Source organism: Trachurus japonicus, chromosome 5, assembly GCF_045865225.1.
Source record: "Trachurus japonicus isolate A0001 chromosome 5, Traja_1.0".
Lineage (NCBI taxonomy): Eukaryota > Metazoa > Chordata > Actinopteri > Carangiformes > Carangidae > Trachurus > Trachurus japonicus.
Genome location: NC_140911.1, coordinates 3,093,483 through 3,115,792, shown reverse-complemented (window position 1 = coordinate 3,115,792; position 22,310 = coordinate 3,093,483). Strand labels below are relative to the sequence as shown.

General features: G+C 42.3%; 1 protein-coding gene across 7 annotated transcripts in view; it reads left to right on the top strand.

The window, feature by feature from the left end:
• The window catches only part of LOC146986787 (low-density lipoprotein receptor-related protein 1-like), a 173,955-nt gene that overhangs the window by 15,261 nt on the left and 136,384 nt on the right, over nucleotides 1–22,310 (top strand). For all 7 annotated transcript variants that reach the window (XM_085775603.1, XM_085775602.1, XM_085775601.1 and 4 more), the window contains exon 2: nucleotides 7,986–8,108. In XM_085775603.1, coding sequence (XP_085631729.1) covers nucleotides 7,986–8,108 — 123 coding nt within the window. The remainder of the gene's footprint in view (nucleotides 1–7,985; nucleotides 8,109–22,310) is intronic.

The window sequence follows — 22,310 nt, the reverse complement described above, 5'->3', positions numbered from 1 at the left end:
TCGCCGTTTAGACTAATCTGATGTTTGTAAAGTCTATAAAACCAATGATTGGACAAACATTACTATTTACGTGTGCACATTTTTGTAATTAGTCATGGTTATCCTAGATTAGCCGGGCTAACGGTTAGCTACCTGTTTAACTTTAATAACTCAGTGACTCATTAAACGGTCCATAAAAAAATATTTTCTCCAGCGAATATCTTAGTTACAACATGACTGAGCTAACTGGAGTAGTTTCATGTCGTGTCCGACAACGGGAGGGTTTTAACAGCTGACGTCCTGGTGTTAGCTCAGCTACCGCCGTTAGCTTAGCTACCGTTAGCTGTCCCTGTCAGCTGAGCCACTGATGTTTTCTAGACGCCGTGATTCCCCCAAACTGAATAAATACAACACATAGCAACACAAAACACACACACAGAAATAGTAATGTTTCTTCAATCATTTCAGATTTGTCTAAACGGTGATAGGGCGTGAAAAATATGATATATATAGCTAAACTCTCTTTCGTAACTATTGATCGACATTCAAATTACGTGCTGGTTTTCTACCCGGAAGTAGAATGTAAACAACAAGGCGATTCGGTCTATAGACAGCAGACAGGGGTGGAGTTGGTGGGTGGGGTTGGGTTGGGTTTGGGGGGGGCAACAGAGGGCAGTGGATTTTCAACGGAGCCCAAATGGCGACGGCCCAAAGCGTTTTCTTCTTTCTGCCTCCTCCACTTCGGTAAACACACAGGCGGCTCATTGACGGCATGTGTGACATTCCTCCATCCCATCTCAGGATCCCGGCTTCTCCAGCTCCGTCTGCTCTCAGATCCTCCGGCCCTGTCCCCAGCTGTGAGAGCCCTCACCCCCCCACTCCTCCACCACTCCTCCTCCACCACCTTCACTTGTACTTCAGTTCACACCCACCCACCTCTCCATTTGCTCTTTTCGCTGCACTTCATCTACTCTGTTCACTCGTCCGTCCTCCTCCTCCTCCTGTGTCATATCCATCTGTTTGCCTTCTTTGTTTGCTTCATCCACTTCCTCACTGTATCATTTCCTTTTCTCAAACAAAAGACAAATACCTAAGAGACCCGTTTTGTAATGTGCCTGTACCACATCATAAAACCTTGAAACGTCCTCGCCGCCACCACAGCAGCAGCAGCGAAGGATATCACCTGGGTTGGATGTTTTTAACCACATAAATCCAACACTGTGCCACTTTTTCCTGCTTTTTCGACAGGCAAACAGTGTGTCAGGGAAACTTTTCACACTCCAGATGTTTGTAGAACAAGTTGTTGTTGTGGGGAAAGTGACACTTTCACTTTCACACTGAACATATTTGGAAAATCTGGTCTGTGTTCAAATGAACAGCATTTAAACATCATTTTATCCTGTTTCATGGTCTGTAATATAGACCATATTAAAGTTAAAGGGATAGTTCAACATTTAGGCAAATTCGCCCATTGCCATAATCCCTATAGTCATAGCAGTAGGTTTGTTACCTTTATTTGTCGGTGCAAGCTATTTTTAGAACGGCGGAGCAGAGCCGTGAGCTGCTCAGAGCTACGCTACGGAGTCTCATGGGATTTCTTGGTTTCCCTCATCAAACTCATCAAATACACAATCCAACAACTCCACAACGCTCTGGTGGACAAGTTGTGACCTGCACATTCACCACGCTATGAGATAATAACAGAACGTTACCAGACAGAGTTGTTTTAGAGGGAAATTCATGCAAAACCACTGATGCACGTTGCCTTCAGGGGCAGTTTTTCATCAACCAATCTCTGCATTTATCTCTTTTGGAGTTGTTGGATTGTGTATTTGATGAATTTGATGAGGGAAACCAAGAAATCCCATGAGCCTCCGTAGCGTAGGTCTGAGCAGCTCACGGCTCTGCTTTGCCGTTCTAAAAATAGCTTGCAACGACAATTAAAGGTAACGAACCTACTGCTATGACTATAGGGATTATGACAATGGGCCAATTTGCCAAAATGTTGAACTATCCCTTTTAGAGGAGCAGAAGAGCGCCTTATTACTCAGCAACAAATGCATCATCATCATCTGGTCTCGATTTAAAAACGTGCAACAGCATTAAAAAAAACAATCTTTGAAAATACACGTTGCCTCCCGTGTACGTGACACGTGCATCCAGCGCCTGAGCAGTGAAGTCGACTTACAAACTGTTTTTGTCAAAGCTTTCACATTAAAACTGTGTTGACTCAGCTACACATGTGTGAAAACAGGCTTCAGAAACACTTTGGGCTGTCGCGGCTGACTGTCAGCTGATCCAGAGATGATCCAGCGATGCCGCTTTAGACGATGACGGCTGAGAGGAAACCATGTCTCATGTCTCTTTTTTTCCCCCCTCTCTCCCGAAGCTAGTTTTCCCTGCTGCGTCTCCGCCTCACATCTTATGTGGAAGACAATAATCAGCCATAGTCTGCCCTACAACCCCCGACCACCAGTGTGGTTTCTGCTTCCTGGAATCTCTGGGTTTGACTTTATTGAATTTATTTGTACAAGTGAAAATCAGACAAAGGACATAAAAGCCCAACAATGGAAAACCATGTGCAGGGAGAAGGTAAATAGCTAAAAAAGGAGATTTTCATTGTTCAAGTTGAACATATCTGCATTCAGGGATGCCTAACTTTGTGTAGAAGTACAAGTTAATTTAAAAGCAGTCTACCAGTCATTAAATACAAAGTTTGGAGATAAAAGTTACTGATGAATGGCGAAAACATGATATACGTCCAACTAAAACAGACAAGCTAACGACCAATATTTGTGAGCAAATTCACAGAAAGACAAACGACCCAAACTCGCTTTATTATAATAATGATAAGTGGACATGGCGGCCATGGTGCAGTAGCTCAGTAATGTACAGAATATGCTACTTGGGTTAAAAAGGGTGGTGCAGAATAATTCAAATACGATTATTTAGATGCAAAAATAAAAAATGTTAAATTTTTAATTAAATGTTTTTGAATATATTAGAATATTATATTATTAACAACTTTGGCATTTTGATGAGCAAAAAAAAAAGTTATTGAATTGCATCATATGAAAAAAAAAGGATGTCACTGCAGCTGTGGTCTTGACTGGTCTTGAGAAAAAGTCCAGCTCGACTGAGGCCGAGAGTAAGTTGTCGATTGAAGATGTATATCTGGTAAATCGTTGTACCCCCCAAAAAAAGCAGGTATCAGCATATTTATATATTGCGTGTCGGTACCGATCTATCGGTTCTCATGACAACCCTGCATCACCTCCTGCAGCCTGCATCACCTTCAGCTCACTAACCTCCTGACCTACTTCCTGCTCGCTGATATCTCCCTGTCAGCAGCGTCTTAGTCTGAGTCCGAGGCGGTGTGTGTGTGTGTGTGTGTGTGTGCGTGTGTGCGCTCTCCTCCCGCGGTACGACAGAGTCTAAATAAACAATAGACAACGAACAGATCCGCCGCAAAACTACATGCTGATGTTGATACCTGTAAACAAACAGAACAAATATACAGGCACGCGAGCACTGAAGAAGAAGAAGAAGGAGGATAAGGAGGATGAGGAGGATGAGGATGAGGAGCAGAGAGGAAACGCTTTTACACAAGCCTGGTTGCATTTCATGAATAATTCAAAAACCTTGTGACTTCTGAGACGCCACTTTTTCACACACACACACACACACTGATCACAGCGCTACACAGCGGAGGATAAGTGAGGGTGTGTGCGAATGTTGCGCGGAAACATGTCAGGTTGAATTCATGGTATTTAGGTTGAGTCCCATTTTCCAGATTCCCGAGTCAGTGCAGGAGTTGGAGGAGAGCTCCGAGTGTAAATAACCTTCATCCTGTTTATCCTGCTGCATCCCATCATCCAGACCCACTCTGTCCCACAATGCCTCCTGTCCTGTTGGGTCATGGTGTGTGTGTGGTTTAAATAATCTATAGGTTGCAATACCTACGCTCGTCTACTACGACACGTACTACGACATTGAAAAGAGGGCTGAGGGTCGGTGGATGGACTGTGTTGGAAGAACAACCACTGATCTTTTAAATAATGACAGTGATGGTGGAAAGAATTGGAGTTGAGTGAGTATACAGTACATAGTAGAAGAAGTTTAAAGATTCCCCAAGGAGTTTGTATTTGGTTATAAAAGAGTCTCATATTAAAGGTTGAATATGTAGAATATTTATTAAAAGCTATATTTTTTCAAAAATAATACATCCATGGGGCCTTTAGAGGGGTACAGAATGAAAGTATTGCTTTTCCATAAAAACATTTTTTTTAGTCTGAATTACTATTTTTAATTTTTTTGACGGGCTCGACAATGACTTTCTCTCAACGTTCTGTTTACATTCGTACCTGCCTGTAGCCGACATGTGGCTCAGTTCTCCGCTGTTTTCCTGCCTCCTCCCGGTCATGTTTTCAACCAAGCCTTTTTAATAATCAATCGGTGGATCAATGGATTATCATATACTTGTTAGGATGGGTGTATTTGTGTAGTCTTATCTGTCATAAACACGTTTATCGTCGCGGACTTTCGGTGCCACGGAGCTCCTTTTTTTTTTTTTTCCAACTTGACGAGAGCAGTGACAGCGGAGGCTCTGAGGCTCTGAGCAGCAGCGGTGTGGAAGACAGAGAGCCTCCACTCTCCCTGTAACAAGCTACAAGTCATTTATTATGCTGTTAATGACGGTAAAAATGAAATAAGGTAAATATCCTGCTTAGCTCTCCTCCTCTGCTGTCCTCTGATCAGAGCGGAGACCCTAGCAACGGCCCGTTTTACCTAGCAACGGTCTGGCAATCGACTGCTGGAATTCTTTTTCTGTTGTTTTTCTTGTATTTCTACATAGTCAACCTTTAATGTGGATTAATCTACATTACCCACACTTGTTAATGGGTTCATTTTTCCTTAAATATATTTTGTCTTTAGTTATTTTGTTATTATTATGTAGTTGTCGACTCCTAGTTTTGGTTGCCCGGCGGGTCATGGGAATAACGCCGCCGGATCGCTAGTTGGCATCGTTTATGTTCGGAACTACGACGGTATCTGAACGTCTTCCAACCTCCGACTTTCATTCTTGATTAATAAAAAACATTCTTGGCAAATGTTTTCGCTTTCGTCCGTCTTGCGCCGGTCCAAGAATTTCACCGTGCACATGGAGGCTCATGGGAAATGTAGTGTGAAAACACTTCACTTCCCAAAACTCCTCGTTGTCCCTGTATTAACCAAGGGGGCAGTTGTCGGTCTGAGAAGTGAAGCTCACTTCCGCGTTCAAAAAACTGCAATCCCCTCGGTTTCCTCTGGGGGCTGGTGTCAGAAAGCAGCATTCTCCATAGAGCCCCATGTTAAAATCGCCGACTTTACATCCTCAATAAACATGATCAAAGCCTGGTGTCAGAACGTTTTTTGGTCTCAATCGATAGTTTCTACCCCCGCACACACTCTGAGGGGGGTGAATTTTTTTTTAACTCTACCGTTTTACTGTTATTAGGTTAAAATTCTGGCCAATTAGGGCGCGGGAACGTTGAGTGACAATCCAACATGGCGCTGTTCAGGCCGCCATATTTGAGTCACAAAAACGACTCCCCAAAACCAATGGGTGACGTCACAGATGCTACGTCCATTCTTTTTACAGTCTATGGTATTAATGTTGTTTTGTCTGATGTAGAGAGATAACAAGGCTCAGAAATAAACATGAGCACAGATGATAGAGAATTTACGTAGGAGGAAAACTTCAGATTTTAAACTCAAAGTACAAAATCATAAAATAAATTCTGTTCTTCTGTAAAAATTAATTCACTCACATGTGGGTGATAAATATTCAGTGATGTACTGTTACCCTCTTCAAATGTTTGTTTAAAGGGATAGTTCACCCTAGAATGATATTTCGCTCATTATCTACTCACCCTCATGTTGACTAAGGGCTGGAAGAAGTTTCAGATTCCTCCGTGGCTTCTCTGAGTTACAGGGGGTCTCGGCATAGCAGTGCATGTCCATATAACGGTTGCAAAGGGACACCGGAGCTCTTCGTAAAAAAACACACACAAAAAAACATCCAAATACCTCCATGATGCTCGTATGTAATGTCCGTCTTGTGCTGAAGCCCCAAATTGCGTAATTGTCCCGAAAAAAATTAAATAAGTCTATATTTTAAGCTTGTTTGTAGCGGAAGCTTCTCGAAGCTCCTCTTCCTGGTCCGTCCAAATCTCGCGTGATTCACAGTAACCGCACTGACGCATACTGACGCCGGCGCAAATCACGCGAGATTTGGACGGACCAGGAAGAGGAGCTTCGAGAAGCTTCCGCTACAAACAAGCTTAAAATATAGACTTATTTAATTTTTTTCGGGACAATTACGCAATTTGGGGCTTCAGCACAAGACGGACATTACATACGAGCATCATGGAGGTATTTGGATGTTTTTTTTGTGTGTGTTTTTTTACGAAGAGCTCCGGTGTCCCTTTGCAACCGTTATATGGACATGCACTGCTATGCCGAGACCCCCTGTAACTCAGAGAAGCCACGGAGGACTCTGAAACTTCTTCCAGCCCTTAGTCAACATGAGGGTGAGTAGATAATGAGCGAAATATCATTCTAGGGTGAACTATCCCTTTAACTTTGATGCATGAATGGATTTGGAAAAATAATGTTTTAATGAAAACAGCAACGTAAGGTCATTGCATTGTTTTTGTTTTCTGTTATAATATTTGGCTCAGTATCATATTAATCTCCTTATTCTATGTGCCTTTATGTTCAGTGTTGAGAAAAATATGACTAATCCCCCTCCGCCCCCCATCAAAAAGTAAAATGACCAAGTAAGAATTGACCAATAAGAACATAGTTGTCCATTTTGTTTATGCTAATCGAAGCTTTTGATTGGTCAGCAGAAGTAGTAGAAGATGTTTATCATGTTCAAATCTCTGACGGGAAAATAAAGTGAGAAAAGTTCGGTTTTAAGGTTTTATAAGTGGAAACCTCCACAATGGTACTAAAATAAAAAGTTAAAGCTTCAACTGTACAAACCCACTCAGATCCATTTTTGCCGAGTTGCACAATCTGGCAACACAACCGCAAGAAACAGTCAGGTCTGTTTGACACCGTTTGTTGTAGAGAGTTATTACTCCTGCGTATAATAAGATGTTAACATGTATTTTACTGCTTATTTACGTAAAAACCAGGACAATGAGTTTCTATTGGTTCCTGCTTTTCAGTGACGTAGCTGCAGAATAAAGAGGCTAAAATATAATGTGCTTGTCTAAATACTGGACTCACCACGGTTGTTGTTATTATTCTCTCATCTTGTCAGTGTTTTTTTCCATTTGCACTCTCCTGACAGACAGAAAGTGTTCAGCAAAGTCGAGTCACCGCCACGACTCAGCAGCACTGAACGCCTCAGAGTGACTCAGCTTTTGTTGCTTTGTGGAAATGTGTGTTTATATGCAGCTCTGACTGGACTTGAATTAGTGTGGGTTTGAATATACACACACACACAACCCCCCCACCCTCCCTTCCCCTTTTTTTGGCTGTGGACGGAGTGGGCAGCCTCCTCCCCCCTCTCTCACCCCACTCTCTCTGTTGGATTGAAGGGTAATAGATGATAGGGGGGCAATCCTCCACTGAACAAGATGTTCTTTTATATCTTCCAGACTTGCACTGCAAATGGCCTGGGAACACTGACCTGGATATCTAGGTGCAGCAGGGTGGTTGTTTTTTTTTTTTTTTTTGCACGGCCTACATGGTCGATGCGCGTTTTTGTTTTGTTTTTTGTTGTTTTTTGTGTGTGTGTCCGTCCTCTGTCCTCGTTTGCCATCAAGTTGCAACTTTCCAGACTTCCCTAATGAAGGCCATTGAAGGGCCACTATTGGCTCTGAACACAACAGATCCTTCTTGCTAATGAGACCCCAGGAATAAAAAATCACTGACACAAAAGCGAGAACTTTTTTTTTTCTTCTTTTTTTTTCTTTCTCCATTAATTCACTTTTGTCTTTGTCTCCTTTCAGCTCCAAAGACCTGCAGCTCAAAGCAGTTTGTGTGTAAGGACGGTGTGACGTGCATCTCTAAAGGCTGGCGCTGCGACCGGGAGAAGGACTGCCCCGACGGCTCTGACGAGGAGCCAGATGTTTGTAAGTCTGTCGGTTGTTGTATTGTCTCCAGATGTTGCAGGTCACCGACGTCCTGTGTTTGTTACCATGATTACGATTCTGCTGCGTCTGACTGAGTGAAGCTCGGCTGACGTTTCAGGCTGGATAATTGAGGCCTAGAGGGGGAAAAAATGCTTTTTCGACCTATTTAGATATATACAGTATATGTTTAAATATGTGTTTCATATAATCTGAAGCACGGCTTGGCAGGCGGTGTTAGGATGCTTATTTTAAACGTTGTGTAGTAGAGTTTTCTTCCCATTTCAGTCTGTGAATTCAGAGAAATACAAGCTCTGAGTGTTGAATTCAGGCCCATTTTTTACACTATTTTGACAAATTTCCAGTGTTGGCCCAATTACGAACGTCTGTTGAAGAGCAGGGATTTTGCATCTAGGACGCTCCATGACATCATGATGAGACGTCTACACAATTATTACATAATCACCCTGATCACAATCGTTTTGCATAATCGTTTCCATTCATCAGTATAAAAACAGCTGGATGAAACCAACAGAAACGTCATATTTCCACCACGGTTTCCTCATCGTTTTCCAGTCGTTTGAAGTCTGATTGGTCTTCTTTTTAATCATCATCATCATCACGTTGCGCCCCCTTCTTCTTCAATATTCGACTCCCACATTTTGATGAGCATCTATTGACATTAGCATCATAGTTTTAGCTGCAAAAGTCAATAAATTTATCTTCTTATTCTTCTTTTATGAGGTGTATGTATAGAATTTAACTATGACCAGGCTTATACTATAATAGCGGCATAAAATATTCAGAAATAGACAATTGAATAGCAGTTATTTGTTTGGCCAACTAAAATGTCATGATTGTGACCACGTTAGAACTTCTTGCATTTCCCTGCCTTGTTTGAATCCCATCCGAAGTCAAACTTGACGTTGACCATTTGACCAATAAGATGACAGAGCGCTCTGATGCATTGTTTACACACAGTGAAGGTACATTAAGGTTTGGGTTGAGGTGTACACATTCATTAACTTACCTCAGACAGTCCGTACCGTCCTCTTCTTCTTTCGTGTCTGAGCTAAAGACCGCTAGCATCGCACACAGCGCTTCAGTATAAGCCATGATTAAACCAGTTTTTTCCTTGTAATGCTTCGCCAATGACCTTCGAACTCACACATTTACTTGTAGTGTTGCTCCAGTCTCCAAGGCCAAGACATGGTTAATCTAATTTGACATGGTGAGCATCGTGAAAAACAAAAACATCCTGTAGTCTGATCAGGGAGCTTTTTTCTTCTTAAATTCATTGCAAAAAAAATGCAGACTCATAGTTGGGTTATGTAACATTCCTCTAGTAATGTGTGAATTATGTAAACTGGTTTGAGTTGAACACTCTTCACCATGATATGAAACACACTTTTACTTTATTCCTTGTTTTGTTTTTTTGCAATATCGAAGTCGTGTTTGATCCCCTCCAGTCAGAGCCTCTAAAAGCAGTCAACAGCTAACAGACTGAGATGGATGGGCAATTAGATTTATTTGGCTAAACCACAGCCAGGCTGCAGAAAACAATGGGCTGTTTTATCAGCGAGTGAGAGGTCATTCTGACTTCAAACAGTCCTGTCATGCCCAATTAGGAGATTTACAAAGTTTGTCTTTCTTTGTGCGTTGCAATTTCCTTTTTTTTTGCATTCAGAGCCACAGTGGATGCAGTCATGAGACGAAAACCAAACTGAAAGTAGTACTAAGAAAAACAAAACAAAACAGCTGTCTTAATTAGAGTTGAGATGCTTTGAGGCTGAATCCCTGGGAAGTGAATGAAAGCGGCAGTGTCTTTCTGGTCGGGCTCTCAGACTGAAACGCCTGTAGTTTTCTAAAAGGGACTCGGGCTCTGGGCGGGCGGGACAGCCTGTGTGTGTGTGTGTGTGTGTGTGTGTGTGTGTACATGAGGCCGGGGGGGTTGCAGAGTGCTATAGTTGCAGACTGGATGCAGAGACTGTATGAGAGTAGGTCTGGAAGTCATTAGAGTCTCGCCCGCAGCAATGGAGAAACCTGCTGTTTTTCACAACCTGCTCTTCCACCCCCCTTCTTCTTCCCCTGTCTGTATCTGGGACAAAAACCACAGCCACTCCATCTCCTCTCTCTCATGCTACGGCTCCCTCTATAGCTTTTGCTCAGATTTTCTTTAAAAACACCAGTTATGAGTAGGCTATAGGTTTGTCTAGGGTTGGGCATCGAGAATGGAGAATCGAATGAAACCGGTTTTAACATTTCAATTCCATTGGAATCGTGAAGAAGTTTTAATTTCGATTCCCCTAAAAAATCGATTCCTAAACAGTATGTATTCGCGCTTCATCTTCGGTTTGCAGTCCGCCGACCGCTGGTAAACTGGTGGACCATGCAAACTCTTTTGACCCCGCTTCTTAAAAGAATCAGAATCGAAATGCTGAATCGGAACAGGAACTGGAATCCTTAAATTGTAAACGATGCCCAACTTGAGGCTCGTCACCATACCAGAATTTCAGTAGGCCTAGAGGATACCAACACCAGTGAATCACCACAGTTCTCTTCTGAGTTCACAGTCATTCAATATCACGATTAAAATAAAAAAACAGAGCCCATGCACCTCTAAATTCAATACTTCATTGAAAAAAAACCCAGTTTTACATCAAACTATCTTGTATTTAAGCTCCACTGTACTTTAATAACTTCTCAAACTACATTTGGCCTCTTATTTTTCACTATTTTGGAATTGAAATAAGTAATTGTTAGGGACTGGAATCGTGATCGGGTTCATAAAAATCCTGACGATACCCATTCCTACTGTATTTGATACCACGATAAAAATCAAAAAACAGAACCCATGCACCTCTAAATTCACTACTTTATTTAAAAAAAAAAATGCTTCATATCAAACTTTCTTGTATTTACGCTCCACTGAGCTTCAACAACTTCTCAAACTGCTCAGAGTTTAAAGAGCAGCAGCAACATGAATTTAAGAACAGAGTTAAAATGGTAAAAGTTGTTGAGCAACACAACTGTTCTCATTAATTCATTTGGGCTATTTTCAGACTTGTGCAACCAAGGCTTTGCACCAGATGCGAAAATGATGCGTTGTTTCTAGTGCATACCGGAAAAAAGACACGTGTTATTGGTGATGTTTACATGACTCGAGGCCAGACTCACATAACAAACGGACCGGGCCAGAGCAGCGAAAGCAAACTCCAACTCTGAGTGACAACATAAGTACCAGTTTTATCTTTTAGCTTTTTGTAGCATTTAAGGTTTTTTTTTTTTGAAGATCGGCAAGATTATTACTGAGGAAAGTTGCCAAGTGCATCAGAAAGATTGGAGTAAACAGTTTTATCTGCAGCTTTAGAGTTCGACCAAGTACAGAAGGTTAAATCGTCTGTATGGGTCATTTTAATTGGAACCGTGGGACGAGAGGGCTGATATTCTGTGGTTTTAAATCAACACCCACAAAAAAAAAAAATCATTATAACAACAAGTCCAAAGCCTTCAGTGCCACAGATCCTCAAAAAGATCCATGTTTGTTTCCTCATTATGATAAACATGAAAAAGAACTGCACAAAATAAAAGAATGTATTTTATATTTATCTTTTTCTTGAGTAGGAACCAACTGTCTCGTGTCTGGTTGTCAGAGACTGGAGAGAACATTTGAAAACATCTTAAAGATCAATGCTTGAAATCGATTTGATGACAAATTAAGAGCGACCCCACCAGTCGTGGTCTTTAAGGACCTGAAAGTCCAAACCAAGGTTGGTGTTTCTGCTCCACTGTCTACATTTGATCCGGTTGGTTCTGGTTTCACACCAAAGAACTCTTTATGACATACTGACGTCCTGTCCTCATCACCTTTGTACGCTGCGTCTCCCTACACTTGACGTCATTTGGTTTGTAAACAGGCGTTTGTATGATGTAGTCCTGTCACCAAAGCTCTCCTCAGATACAGAGCAAAGTAGCGATCCAGGAAAATGAATGAACAAGCAACGATAAATATACTGTTCTGGTGTCACTACCATGCCATGATGCCAATATGGAGTTCGTGTTCAGATGATCATCCTCGTCATGCGGAGGCTTTATCGTTGCCACTCTAACGTGTGTAGGCTAACCACTGGAACTTCCTGTAAAGTAAAGTTATGAAAGTCCGAACCATTGAAAAACAAAGCTTTCACACTTCAAAAGTCCAAACCACAATTTAATTAGGTCTGGACCGAGACTGCCTCTTTTGGTCGGTCCAAGTATCAGGTCTTTTGGACCAAAGACCTGACATTTGGTCATATTTGTAAATTTGGTTCAGGTCACAGCGAAAGGTTCGATAGCCTGGACCAGATGAGTTCGATGTGAAAGCCTCCTTCTGACTATTGTACTATCATGTCCCTCATGTTTCCTATATGTAGTTAAAATTGTCCTATAAAACAAAATATCACTAGAAAAACAGCTGAAAAAACAAGTTTGTTCATTAGTTTGTTAACTTACAGATGTTTGGTGTTGAAGCTGTAGAGCACTGAATCAATATGTAAACCCAGTTAAAGGTCCAGTGCGTAAAATTGGAGGAAAACCGTGACATCAAGTCTAGACTGCAGCACTTGCTCGCACTCACCCCTCCCGTCGGCGAATCTCGTGAATCGTGCTCTCTGACTGGCTGGATTTTCCATTCGGGCTGCCGTACAAACATGGCGGTGCAAGATGGCGACAGTCCAAAGCAAGACCCTTGCTATATGTAGATATAAAAGAAGAATTATAAGGCTACGAAAACCAAACAGATTTTATTTTATAGTGATTATAAACTTATACAAATATATTCATGGGTTATATATTCAGATTTTGCCAATAAACCTAGTTAATTATTCCACACTGGACCTTTAAATAAGGTTGATCCATGCAGCTCGTCATCATGTGTCAACGTCCTACAGATAATGTGGAAATCCAAATGGATGGAAAATTAAAAACACGTTATGATGCACAAACTGTTTGCAGGCCAGTTTGTAGTTTAATTGTTGTGCTAAAGTTGCTTTTTTGCTGCAGACGCTTCTGGTTGAAAGATGCATGAGAGAGGTTTATGTATTCACTCATGTGCACGGCGGCTTCACAGTGGCCTTTGTTGGGGTGTTGGCCATGGCCAGTGAAGTCAGCCACCGTCCAGTGCAGCTGCTTTGCCCCGCTGCGTAACCCCCACAATGCTGTTCTTTGTACCCCGGCGTACTGGGTCAGACTGGTATAGACGGATGCTGAAAGAGTAAAACAAAAACAAAATGCTTGTCGGTAGGGGGGTTAGGGTGGAGGGGGGGCATATGACCTTTATGTAGCACTTTGATCTGCGTTCCTAATCAATGAACAATTGAAAGCCACGTAATGAAGATGGATGTGTGGTCGGCCGGTGCTCGTGGCCCTCGGGCAGGGCAGGGCGGAGGCTCGGCTGGAGCTGGAGACTTTATGACGGTCCGGACTGAAACATTCCCACATGCAGCGAGTCGAGTGTGTAACTGGAAACACAGGAAGTGTGTAACGCTGCAATGATGTCCCCTAACCCCCCTGTCCTGTAATAAGGGCCGTTTTTATAGACGGTTCCCACCTAGACTGCAATTAGCTCTTTAGGAGATGAAGCGCTTTTTGTAAAAGCCACTTTCAGGGTGGAAAACGAAAATGTTTTATGATGTAATGTGCATCTCATCGGCCGCTGCTGTCACAACCAATGAAATGGAAGAGGAATTAATCTGGTGCTTTTTGTTTTTATCATTGATCTGTTTTGGTGTGAAGTCGGACCCACGGCGGTCGTAATGAGCCACGAGTGGTTTGTTATCTGGTGTATATTTGATCTGTGGTTTTAATTGAGCAGACAGACAGCTGATCCAGGACCAGTGGTTAGATACAGAGGAGGAGGAGGAGGAGGAAGTCGTCTGTTTGATCCTATTACTGTTTCCTTAAAGCGGCCACCACCCAGTCCAGATAACCATCAACATGTCAAGGAAAACAACCTTTGCCCAACATGAAAGAGTGTGTCGCCTGCCAGCGCCTCCGTCCTGCAGGTGTGTGTGTGTGAGTGTGTGTGTGTGTGTGTGTGCATACCTCCAGATCCCACTCTGCTCTCTCTCTTCTATCAGACGATACAGCAGCTCTGTGCATTTTCTTTAGGTTCAAAGATGCTTCAGGCGTTTTACAGACAAACGTGAAAAACACACATATCAGTGAAAACATTACATCACACACCAGAGGAGGAGACGACTCGTCAGCGTGAGCGTGCAGAACTGGATGTCATATATTTACACAGAGAGCGGGTAAAGTCTCAAAAAATATGATGCATCATAGTCATACATGTGTCACACTTTACTTTTAGTGGAACATTGCTGCATCATCCTTTTATTTAGCGAAATTAGGAAACTTTTTTATTTTAATTTTCTTTTTTTCGTCACAAGATTTTTTTTTGGTTTTTGTCATGTTTTTAACATCCAACACTCTGAACATCTTGAATATATGGCAGTAATGAAAATAATAATGATAATATTAATAATACTTAAAAAGACAAAAAATATGATGTAATAAGGTAAAATGATAAATAGATAAAAAGATAGATAATAAATAGTAAAAGATAAGAACACCTGTGGTCGATCTCGATGATGACGAGACGATGGAGAAAACGATGAAACCACTTTCAGACTGAGACCATGCAGACTGTATGAGTCTGGAGCTGAACATAGCAGTGATGCTGTGGGGGAGGGATGTAAAAATTAAAGAAACTATTGAAATTTGAAAATTAGGAACGCTACCCAGTGCAGGATGAGTCATCAAACATCTGCAATTTGTTTAAGAAGAAGAGAAAATACTTTTTGACATAAATCTGGTTTATATCAACAGATGAATGAACTGTTAACATGTGGGAAATACATTTTTCATTTCATGGGGCCTTTATGTCATAGAAAATGATGTTCATGCCATGTTAGGAATGTCACTTTAAAATGTTTTAAATATTTCAAAGACCTGTAGTCGTAATTTGACGTGGTTTAGAGTATGTAAAGTTTACATATACAGTACATAGATAAATGCTCTATTTAAGGTTGTGCAGGGGCCAGATGGGATGGGGTTAGGCGTCTGTAGTTGAGGAGTTGAGGAGTTGAATCCGGGTTCCTGGAGCAGGAGAACCGTAGACCCCCCCCCCAGTTACAGGCGGTCTCGGCGTATCAGTGCATGTCCTAACGGTTGCAAATGGATACCAACTGTCTTCGTAACAAAAAGAGACACCCAAAAAACATCCAAATAACTTCCATATCTTTTTTTATATTTTTTTTCCCTCAACCAAAACTTTCGCGACCCCCCTGCAGTACCTCCGCGGACCCCCTGTTGAAGACCTCTGAACTTGATGATATGAATAAATTGTGTGTAATTTTAGCTGGCAAACACTGCATTAACGAATGTGCCAAAGCCTGCCACCTCATCCTCAATAGAAGACTGTCTCTCATGAGTTCCAGTTCATAAAACAATTGTTTTGTTTTGTTTTTGTTTGTTTTGTTTGTATGGTACTATAATGTGCGTTTTTATTCATGATTTTATTAGTTGGTGTCTCACAACTCTCTTTTTGAGTGGTCCCCAACACTTTTAATTTTGTCAAGGGGGAACGGGTAATTTTGTAATGAATATTGTATTTTTATATTGTCTCTGGATTTTTATTGTGTGTTGTGGAGTGACACCGAAATAAAGCTTATCTATCTATCTACGAGCAGCATGGAGGTATTTGGATGTTTTTTGGTGTGTCTTTTTGTTACAAAGACAGTTGGTATCCATTTGCAACCATTATATGGACATGCACTGCTACGCCGAGACCCCCTGTAACTCAGAGAAGCCACGGAGGACTCTGAAACTTCTCCCAGCCCTTAGTCCACATGAGAGTGAGTAGATAATGAGATAATGATGAAATTTGAATTTTGAGTGAACTATCCCTTTAAACATTTAGAAAGAGGGTTTAGTTGGGGTTGGGCGTTATGTAATCTCAGCAGGACTCGCAAGAGAGAGAGAGTCCAGTGGCGTTCATGATGAAAGACACAAACAACAACAATATGATCATTTGTGTATAATCGAAACCCCCCTCCCCCTCCCCCTCCCCCTCCCCCCACCTTCCTGCCTGGTGAGGGCAGAGGCAAAGACAGACAGATGTTGAACACCTGTCCTTCCTCCAGGCTTCTCTCTCTACATCCTGCTCTCCTTGTTTCACTCCGGTCTCCTCAGGTTTGACGATGACGACGACGGCAACGACGACTCTCATCCTCCTCCTCCTCTTCTTCTGCCGACCCCCCCGAGGCCTTTCCTGTTATTTGCATAGCTCAATTTTTTTTTTAATGCAACAATTAGTCATCTGTCCTTTGAATTAGCTTCCTAATGCTGGAACAAATGGAAGTGACTCTGGAGAGGAGCTTGTTGCTTAATTTGGTGATTAAACTTCTAGTCTCTTGATTTCTTCCTATAAGAACTCAGAGCCAAAATAGACTATAGATGCCTTTTAGACTTCTTCTTCTTCTTCTTCTTCTTCTTCTTCTACCAGTAAAAACCTGCACAGTACTAATAGTTTTAAGTTAATCCTCGGTCCATTGTGAGGAAATAAAGGGCGAATGCATCACATAAAGAGTCTGTTCAGTCTCACGACTTAAAGGGGACATATTCTGCTCATTTCTGCTTCTTGACATGGTACCTTGATGTCTAAGAGTAATGTTAGTAACATGCTTTGGTCAGAAAAACCAAAAAATTGAGCACAGCTGGGTTCTCTACCCACCAGTTTTACAGCCCTGCTCTAAACGGTCGGTTTAGAATCTTCGCTCTGGTAGCTGAGGTAACCATGGGAGCGAGGGCTTGAATATTCACATCACCCGGCTTGTGATGTAATAAGCCGGGTGAAAATTAAAACGGCTTGTTTAGAAACACATTTTCTGACTATGGCAGTTTACAAAATGTTCACGTAGTTGTCAAAACTTATGTTTAAGGGGTGAGGAGGCACTCTGGATACGCAAATACACATACTAAAGCAATGAAATAGTGAGTTTTGCATAATATGTCCCCTTTAAGAACTTTCTCCAGGAGCGAGTGGGTCTGTTTCTCCTCTTTCATAGTGTAATATGTAAGAGAAAAGAGTGCATTGAAGTGTGTGTGTGTGTGTGGGTCTGTTTAAACTTTTGTCATCTGTTCTTTTATGCATAACCTTAAGGAAGCAGGTGTATGTGTGTGTGTGTGTGTGTGTGTGTGTGTGTGTGTGTGTGTGTGTGCAGGATGGATGGCATAACTTATTTATATATTCATACACCTCACCACTGGTTTCCTTTGTTGTTTACTTTTCTTCTTTTCATAAGAGATACTGATGTAGGTTCAATGTGTTTATTATTTCGGTGGGTTGGGGGGTGGGGGGGTCTGCTGGTGTTGTCCTGTATGAATCTTGGAATTGACTTTGCTGATAAAGCTGTTTGCTCCATGTTTTGTGTGTGTGTGCGTGTGCGTGTGTGTGTGTGTGTGTGCGTGCGCGCCCTGAGGAGCAGTGGTGCTGCTGTGTTTGGAGAAGGCTCAGTTTGTTGTGCTTTCGAGAGCTGGATTTAGCCTTCCTGCTTTGCTTGTCACCCTGCCAGCCACCCCAGAAGCCCCCCCAGGAAGGAATGAAAATGTGGTGTTGATGTCTTGGAGGGAAAGAAGGAGGAGGAGGAGGAGGAGGAGAAGGAGGAGGAAGAGGGAGGGGGAAGAGGAGGAGGAAGAGGGGGAGAGCAGGGAGCCAAAAGACAAGGAGATCCAACCATCAAGTGCAGAGAGGTCACACAGTCTGACACAAGATAGTTTAGTTTAGAAATAAGAAATTTCACTTTATTTACATAGAATACTCTCAGAAATGTTTGACTTTAGGGTTAAATGTATGGAAAATATAGGCCTATATAAAAAAGTTCATGCTACAGTGATATTAAATCATTTGAGTCGGGTATTTAAAGCCTCAGTATGTAGTATCTAGACCCCTTCCGTCGGCAAAGTGACGGTGGCCGCCGAGGACAAACACGTTTGGCTGCACTTTGTATAAGAACAGTTCAACATTGTGAGATCTAGCTGCTAACGCTGCTCAGCTGTAGCACCATGTGTGTTTTATAACGGCAGAAAAAAACCCAAAAATGACTACGTGGATCATCCTCCGGGCACAAGCCGACTCACAGACGCTCAATAATAGAGCTTTTGAGCCAAGTTTGTCCACTTTCGTGTACCGTATTCAAAGATGGCGATGCAACATGACAGCCAACTCATTCTAAGCTACGAGACGGCTTTCATTTGTATTAAGTTAAGTTAAGATTCCTTTATTTGTCCCACAGTGGGGAAATTTACATTTGTGCAGCAGCAGCAGCAACAAACAGCAACAGGATAAAAGAGAAAAAACAGAATAAAACAAGAGGAATATAAACATCACACAACAATAATTTATAGAAAGAATGATTTAAAAAAAAGTGCATGTGGTTGTGATTAGACTTCGGTAAATACGTATTTATGAAAGCAATATTTGATTTTTGCTAATAAAAAGCCAAATAAGCTACATACTGTCCCTTTAAAGGTCCAGTGTGTAAAATGGGGGTAAAACCGTGATAACCAGCGTTCAGATTCTCGCAGTGCTCACTCACTCGCTCGCACTCAGCCCCCCCGTCAGCAAAGTGACGGTGGCCTCCGAGGCCAAAAAAACTTCAACAAGCATGGAGCGATGAGTTGAAGGTCTAAACCATTTTACCACATGTCTGCTGTTTCCTCCTCCTCCTTCTTTCCTTCCTCCTCCTCCTTCGTTGGTTTATTTATGAACGCAAAACTCTTGAAACGTGCTCTGTCGTACAAACATGGCGGCGCAAGATGGCGACACTCTCTAAAGCAAGACCCTTGTTATATGTTTATATAAAAGAATAATTCTAAGGCTACGAAAACCAAACACATTTTATTTTATAGCGATTATACACTTATACAAATATATACTGAGCTGATCGGAGCGCTGCTGTTTGTTCCCAAACAACAGGTCGTCTCCGCCGTCGTGCAGCGACATCTTCATCAGATCCGTGTTGTCACGCTGCCGTCTTCTTTGTATGACGCAATTAGTTGGCACATGTGCAATTATTACAGTATAGCTTGTGCAATATTTACCATTTGTTGGTCGATGCAATCCATGTTTGCTGAAAAAACATAACTTAACTTTTGGTTTGTTGCACGTTTTGGTTTTGCAATTCAGTGCAAAAATGAACAGAAACACATTAAAATGCAAGAAATGTATTCGATCCACCACCGTCATTACGCACAAATTTTTATAGGATTTAAAGCTCTTAGATGGAAATGGACTTGCAGTACTGTACTGTATGCTTGTGTTTTCCCCCTCCACTAAGTATGAACGCTTGATTTTGTTTTATTTCTTTCATCATGTCTGAAGTGTGTCTGTCCTCGTTTAATGTGTTTTATCTAATCTAATCTAATGCATTTTGTTCACATTAATATTTTTGAGCGATCTTCAGATGGTTGTGGATGGAAACATTATGTTATGATGTCAAATCTAAACTCAAACTGAGATGGACGGAGGAAACAACAAGGCGGCTGAATGAGCTGAGCTCCACAGGTGGCAGCTGAAGGTGTTGTTTTTCACCTGCAGAGTGTTTATGGGATGGCTGTCGCTCTCTGTCTGTTTGCTGTGTGTGTATATACTATGTGTGTGTGTGTGTGTGTGTGTGTGTGTGTGTGTGTTTTTGACAACGACCATGTTGAGCAGCAACATCAAAACACAAAACTCTCCTCCTCGTGTTCGTCCTCCTGTTTTCACTGCTGCTGCTGCGTCCTGGTTGTTTAGGGGAGTCATGGTGGAGGAGGGGAGGAGGGGGAGGAGGGGGGGGGGGGGTTGTTCCTTTGGCAGGGCAGATGATAGGACAGGAGGGGAGGGGGGAAGAGGGGAGGGGAGGTCAAGGGGAGCCTCAGGGGCTGCTGGGTCAGGATTCAGACTCTCCGTCCAAGAATGTGTCATCATGTTTTGGCCGACGAGACGGAGACTGGAAGAGAACTCGGGTCGTTCTGTGTGTGTGTGTGTGTGTGTGTGTGTGTGTCATTAAGAGACGTGGTGTTGGTGCTGCAGCCATATTTATTCATGAGAGGATGTATTTATTTATGGATCAACATATTAAATTATTAATCTGTGTGACCGGACGACGACGACGACGACGTGTGTGAAAAGTTGCAGCGTTGTTTTAGGCCTGGATGACACGTATATGGATATTTTTTTAAGCGGATATTTCCGTCCACACCACAGAAATATCTCTGTCCAAACTGAAAACGATCGCCTCTGAAGCCTGCGATGCCATGCCCAGCCGATAGGTGGCGATTAGCAAAATGTAAAATACCACAGGAGAAGAACATATTTTAAACAGTGGACACTTGGGGCTATCCAGTAATGGATGGTGGAGTGCAGTTGATGCAACGTTACGTTCATGTGTAGAGTGACAGATAAGACTACACAATTATACACGTATATGTTATATAACGTTATCCACCACTCCGTATTGATTTCTTGCCGGCTTCGTTGTAAACAAATGCACATGGCCAGATGGAGGGGTAGCAAAACAGCAGAAAAGCAACCAGACTTGCATAGTTTGTTCATTTTAAAACATTTATTTATTGAAATGTGGTGATATCTGATGATCCGCGGCCGCTGGTGATGACTCTCCGACCAATCAGTGGTCTGCAATGTTTATGCGTCACATTTTAGTACCGCTTCACCCTTTTTGGAACCGTGGCCGAGCAGGTACTAAAAAAATAGTACCGGGTACCAGGTTCCAGGTACTTTTATGTAATGGAAACGCAAAAAGGCCGAGTCGAGCCGGTACCATGTAGTAGTGGAAACGTGTCTATAGATAGCCCGGTACCATGGATGTATTATAATAGATCCATGCCCAGTACATGTCGCCCATTGTTGTTGACAACCGTTTTGCTTCAATGCGTATGTGCGAACGGCTTGTCGCTATAGGCGCTTGACGTCATCGTGTCAACACCAGCTCCGTTTAACATCGCTACACGGATCCACTCAATCGGATGATATTTTTTTATTTCTCCACTTTTTTATCCGTTTAAAAATATCTGTTTATGTGGGTGAAATCGCCGTGTTCGTGTGGCTGAGAGGCCTAACTGGACAGAAAAATGTGCATTTAGGAATATATCGTATTCGTGTTCGTTCCAGGCCTTAATCATCATCCAACGTGCTGCTGCTGCGTCGTCTCCACCGTCGGTTCCTCTGCAGTGTTTTTTTTTTTTTTTTTTTTTAAAGAAACCCGCCTGCAGGCAGTGGGTCGCTGCTCCTCTCTCTCTCTCTACACTCGGCCTCATTCTGCCTCACATAAAGTCCCTTTTATGTTTTGTTTTTTTTGTTTTGCTCCAGCACTGGCAACCGTCTTGTTATTTGTTTGTGTGTGTGTGTGTGTGTGTGTGTTTGTTATTGGTTGAATGAGCATTGTGCTGAGTCGACCAGCAGCATATGGAGGCTGGGAAGCATAAACTTTAGTGAATGGAAAATCCCCACACACACAGACACACACACGGGCCTTAACAACAAGCTGGTCGACTCTCTGATCCAACCAGACCCAGATCTGAGCCGAGCCTGGAGAGGAAACACAGAAGAAGAAGAGACAGTTTCCACGATGAATAACTCTGCAAAAATGTTAAAGGGATAGTTCAACATTTTGGCAAATTGGCCCATTGCCATAATCCCTATAGTCACACAGAAGGTTTGTTACCTTTAACTGTCGGTGCAAGCTATTTTTAGAACGGCGGAGCAGAGCCGTGAGCTGCTCAGAGCTACGCTACGGAGGCTCATGGGATTTCTTGGTTTCCCTCATCAAACTCATCAAATACACAATCCAACAACTCCACAACGTTCTGGTGGACAAGTTGTGACCTGCACATTCACCACGCTATGAGATAATAACAGAACGTTACCAGACAGAGTTGTTTTAGAGGGAAATGCAGAGACTGCTTGATGAAAAACTGTCCGACAGAAACGCGCATCAGCGGTTTTGCATGAATTTCCCTCTAAAACAACTCTGTCTGGTAACGTTCTGTTATTATCTCATAGCGTGGTGAATGTGCAGGTCACAACTTTTTTTTAGTTTAGTTTATTATTACGGGACAATGTACAATACCATTAATCAAGAACAGAGAAGAGATGGTTGTACCAGA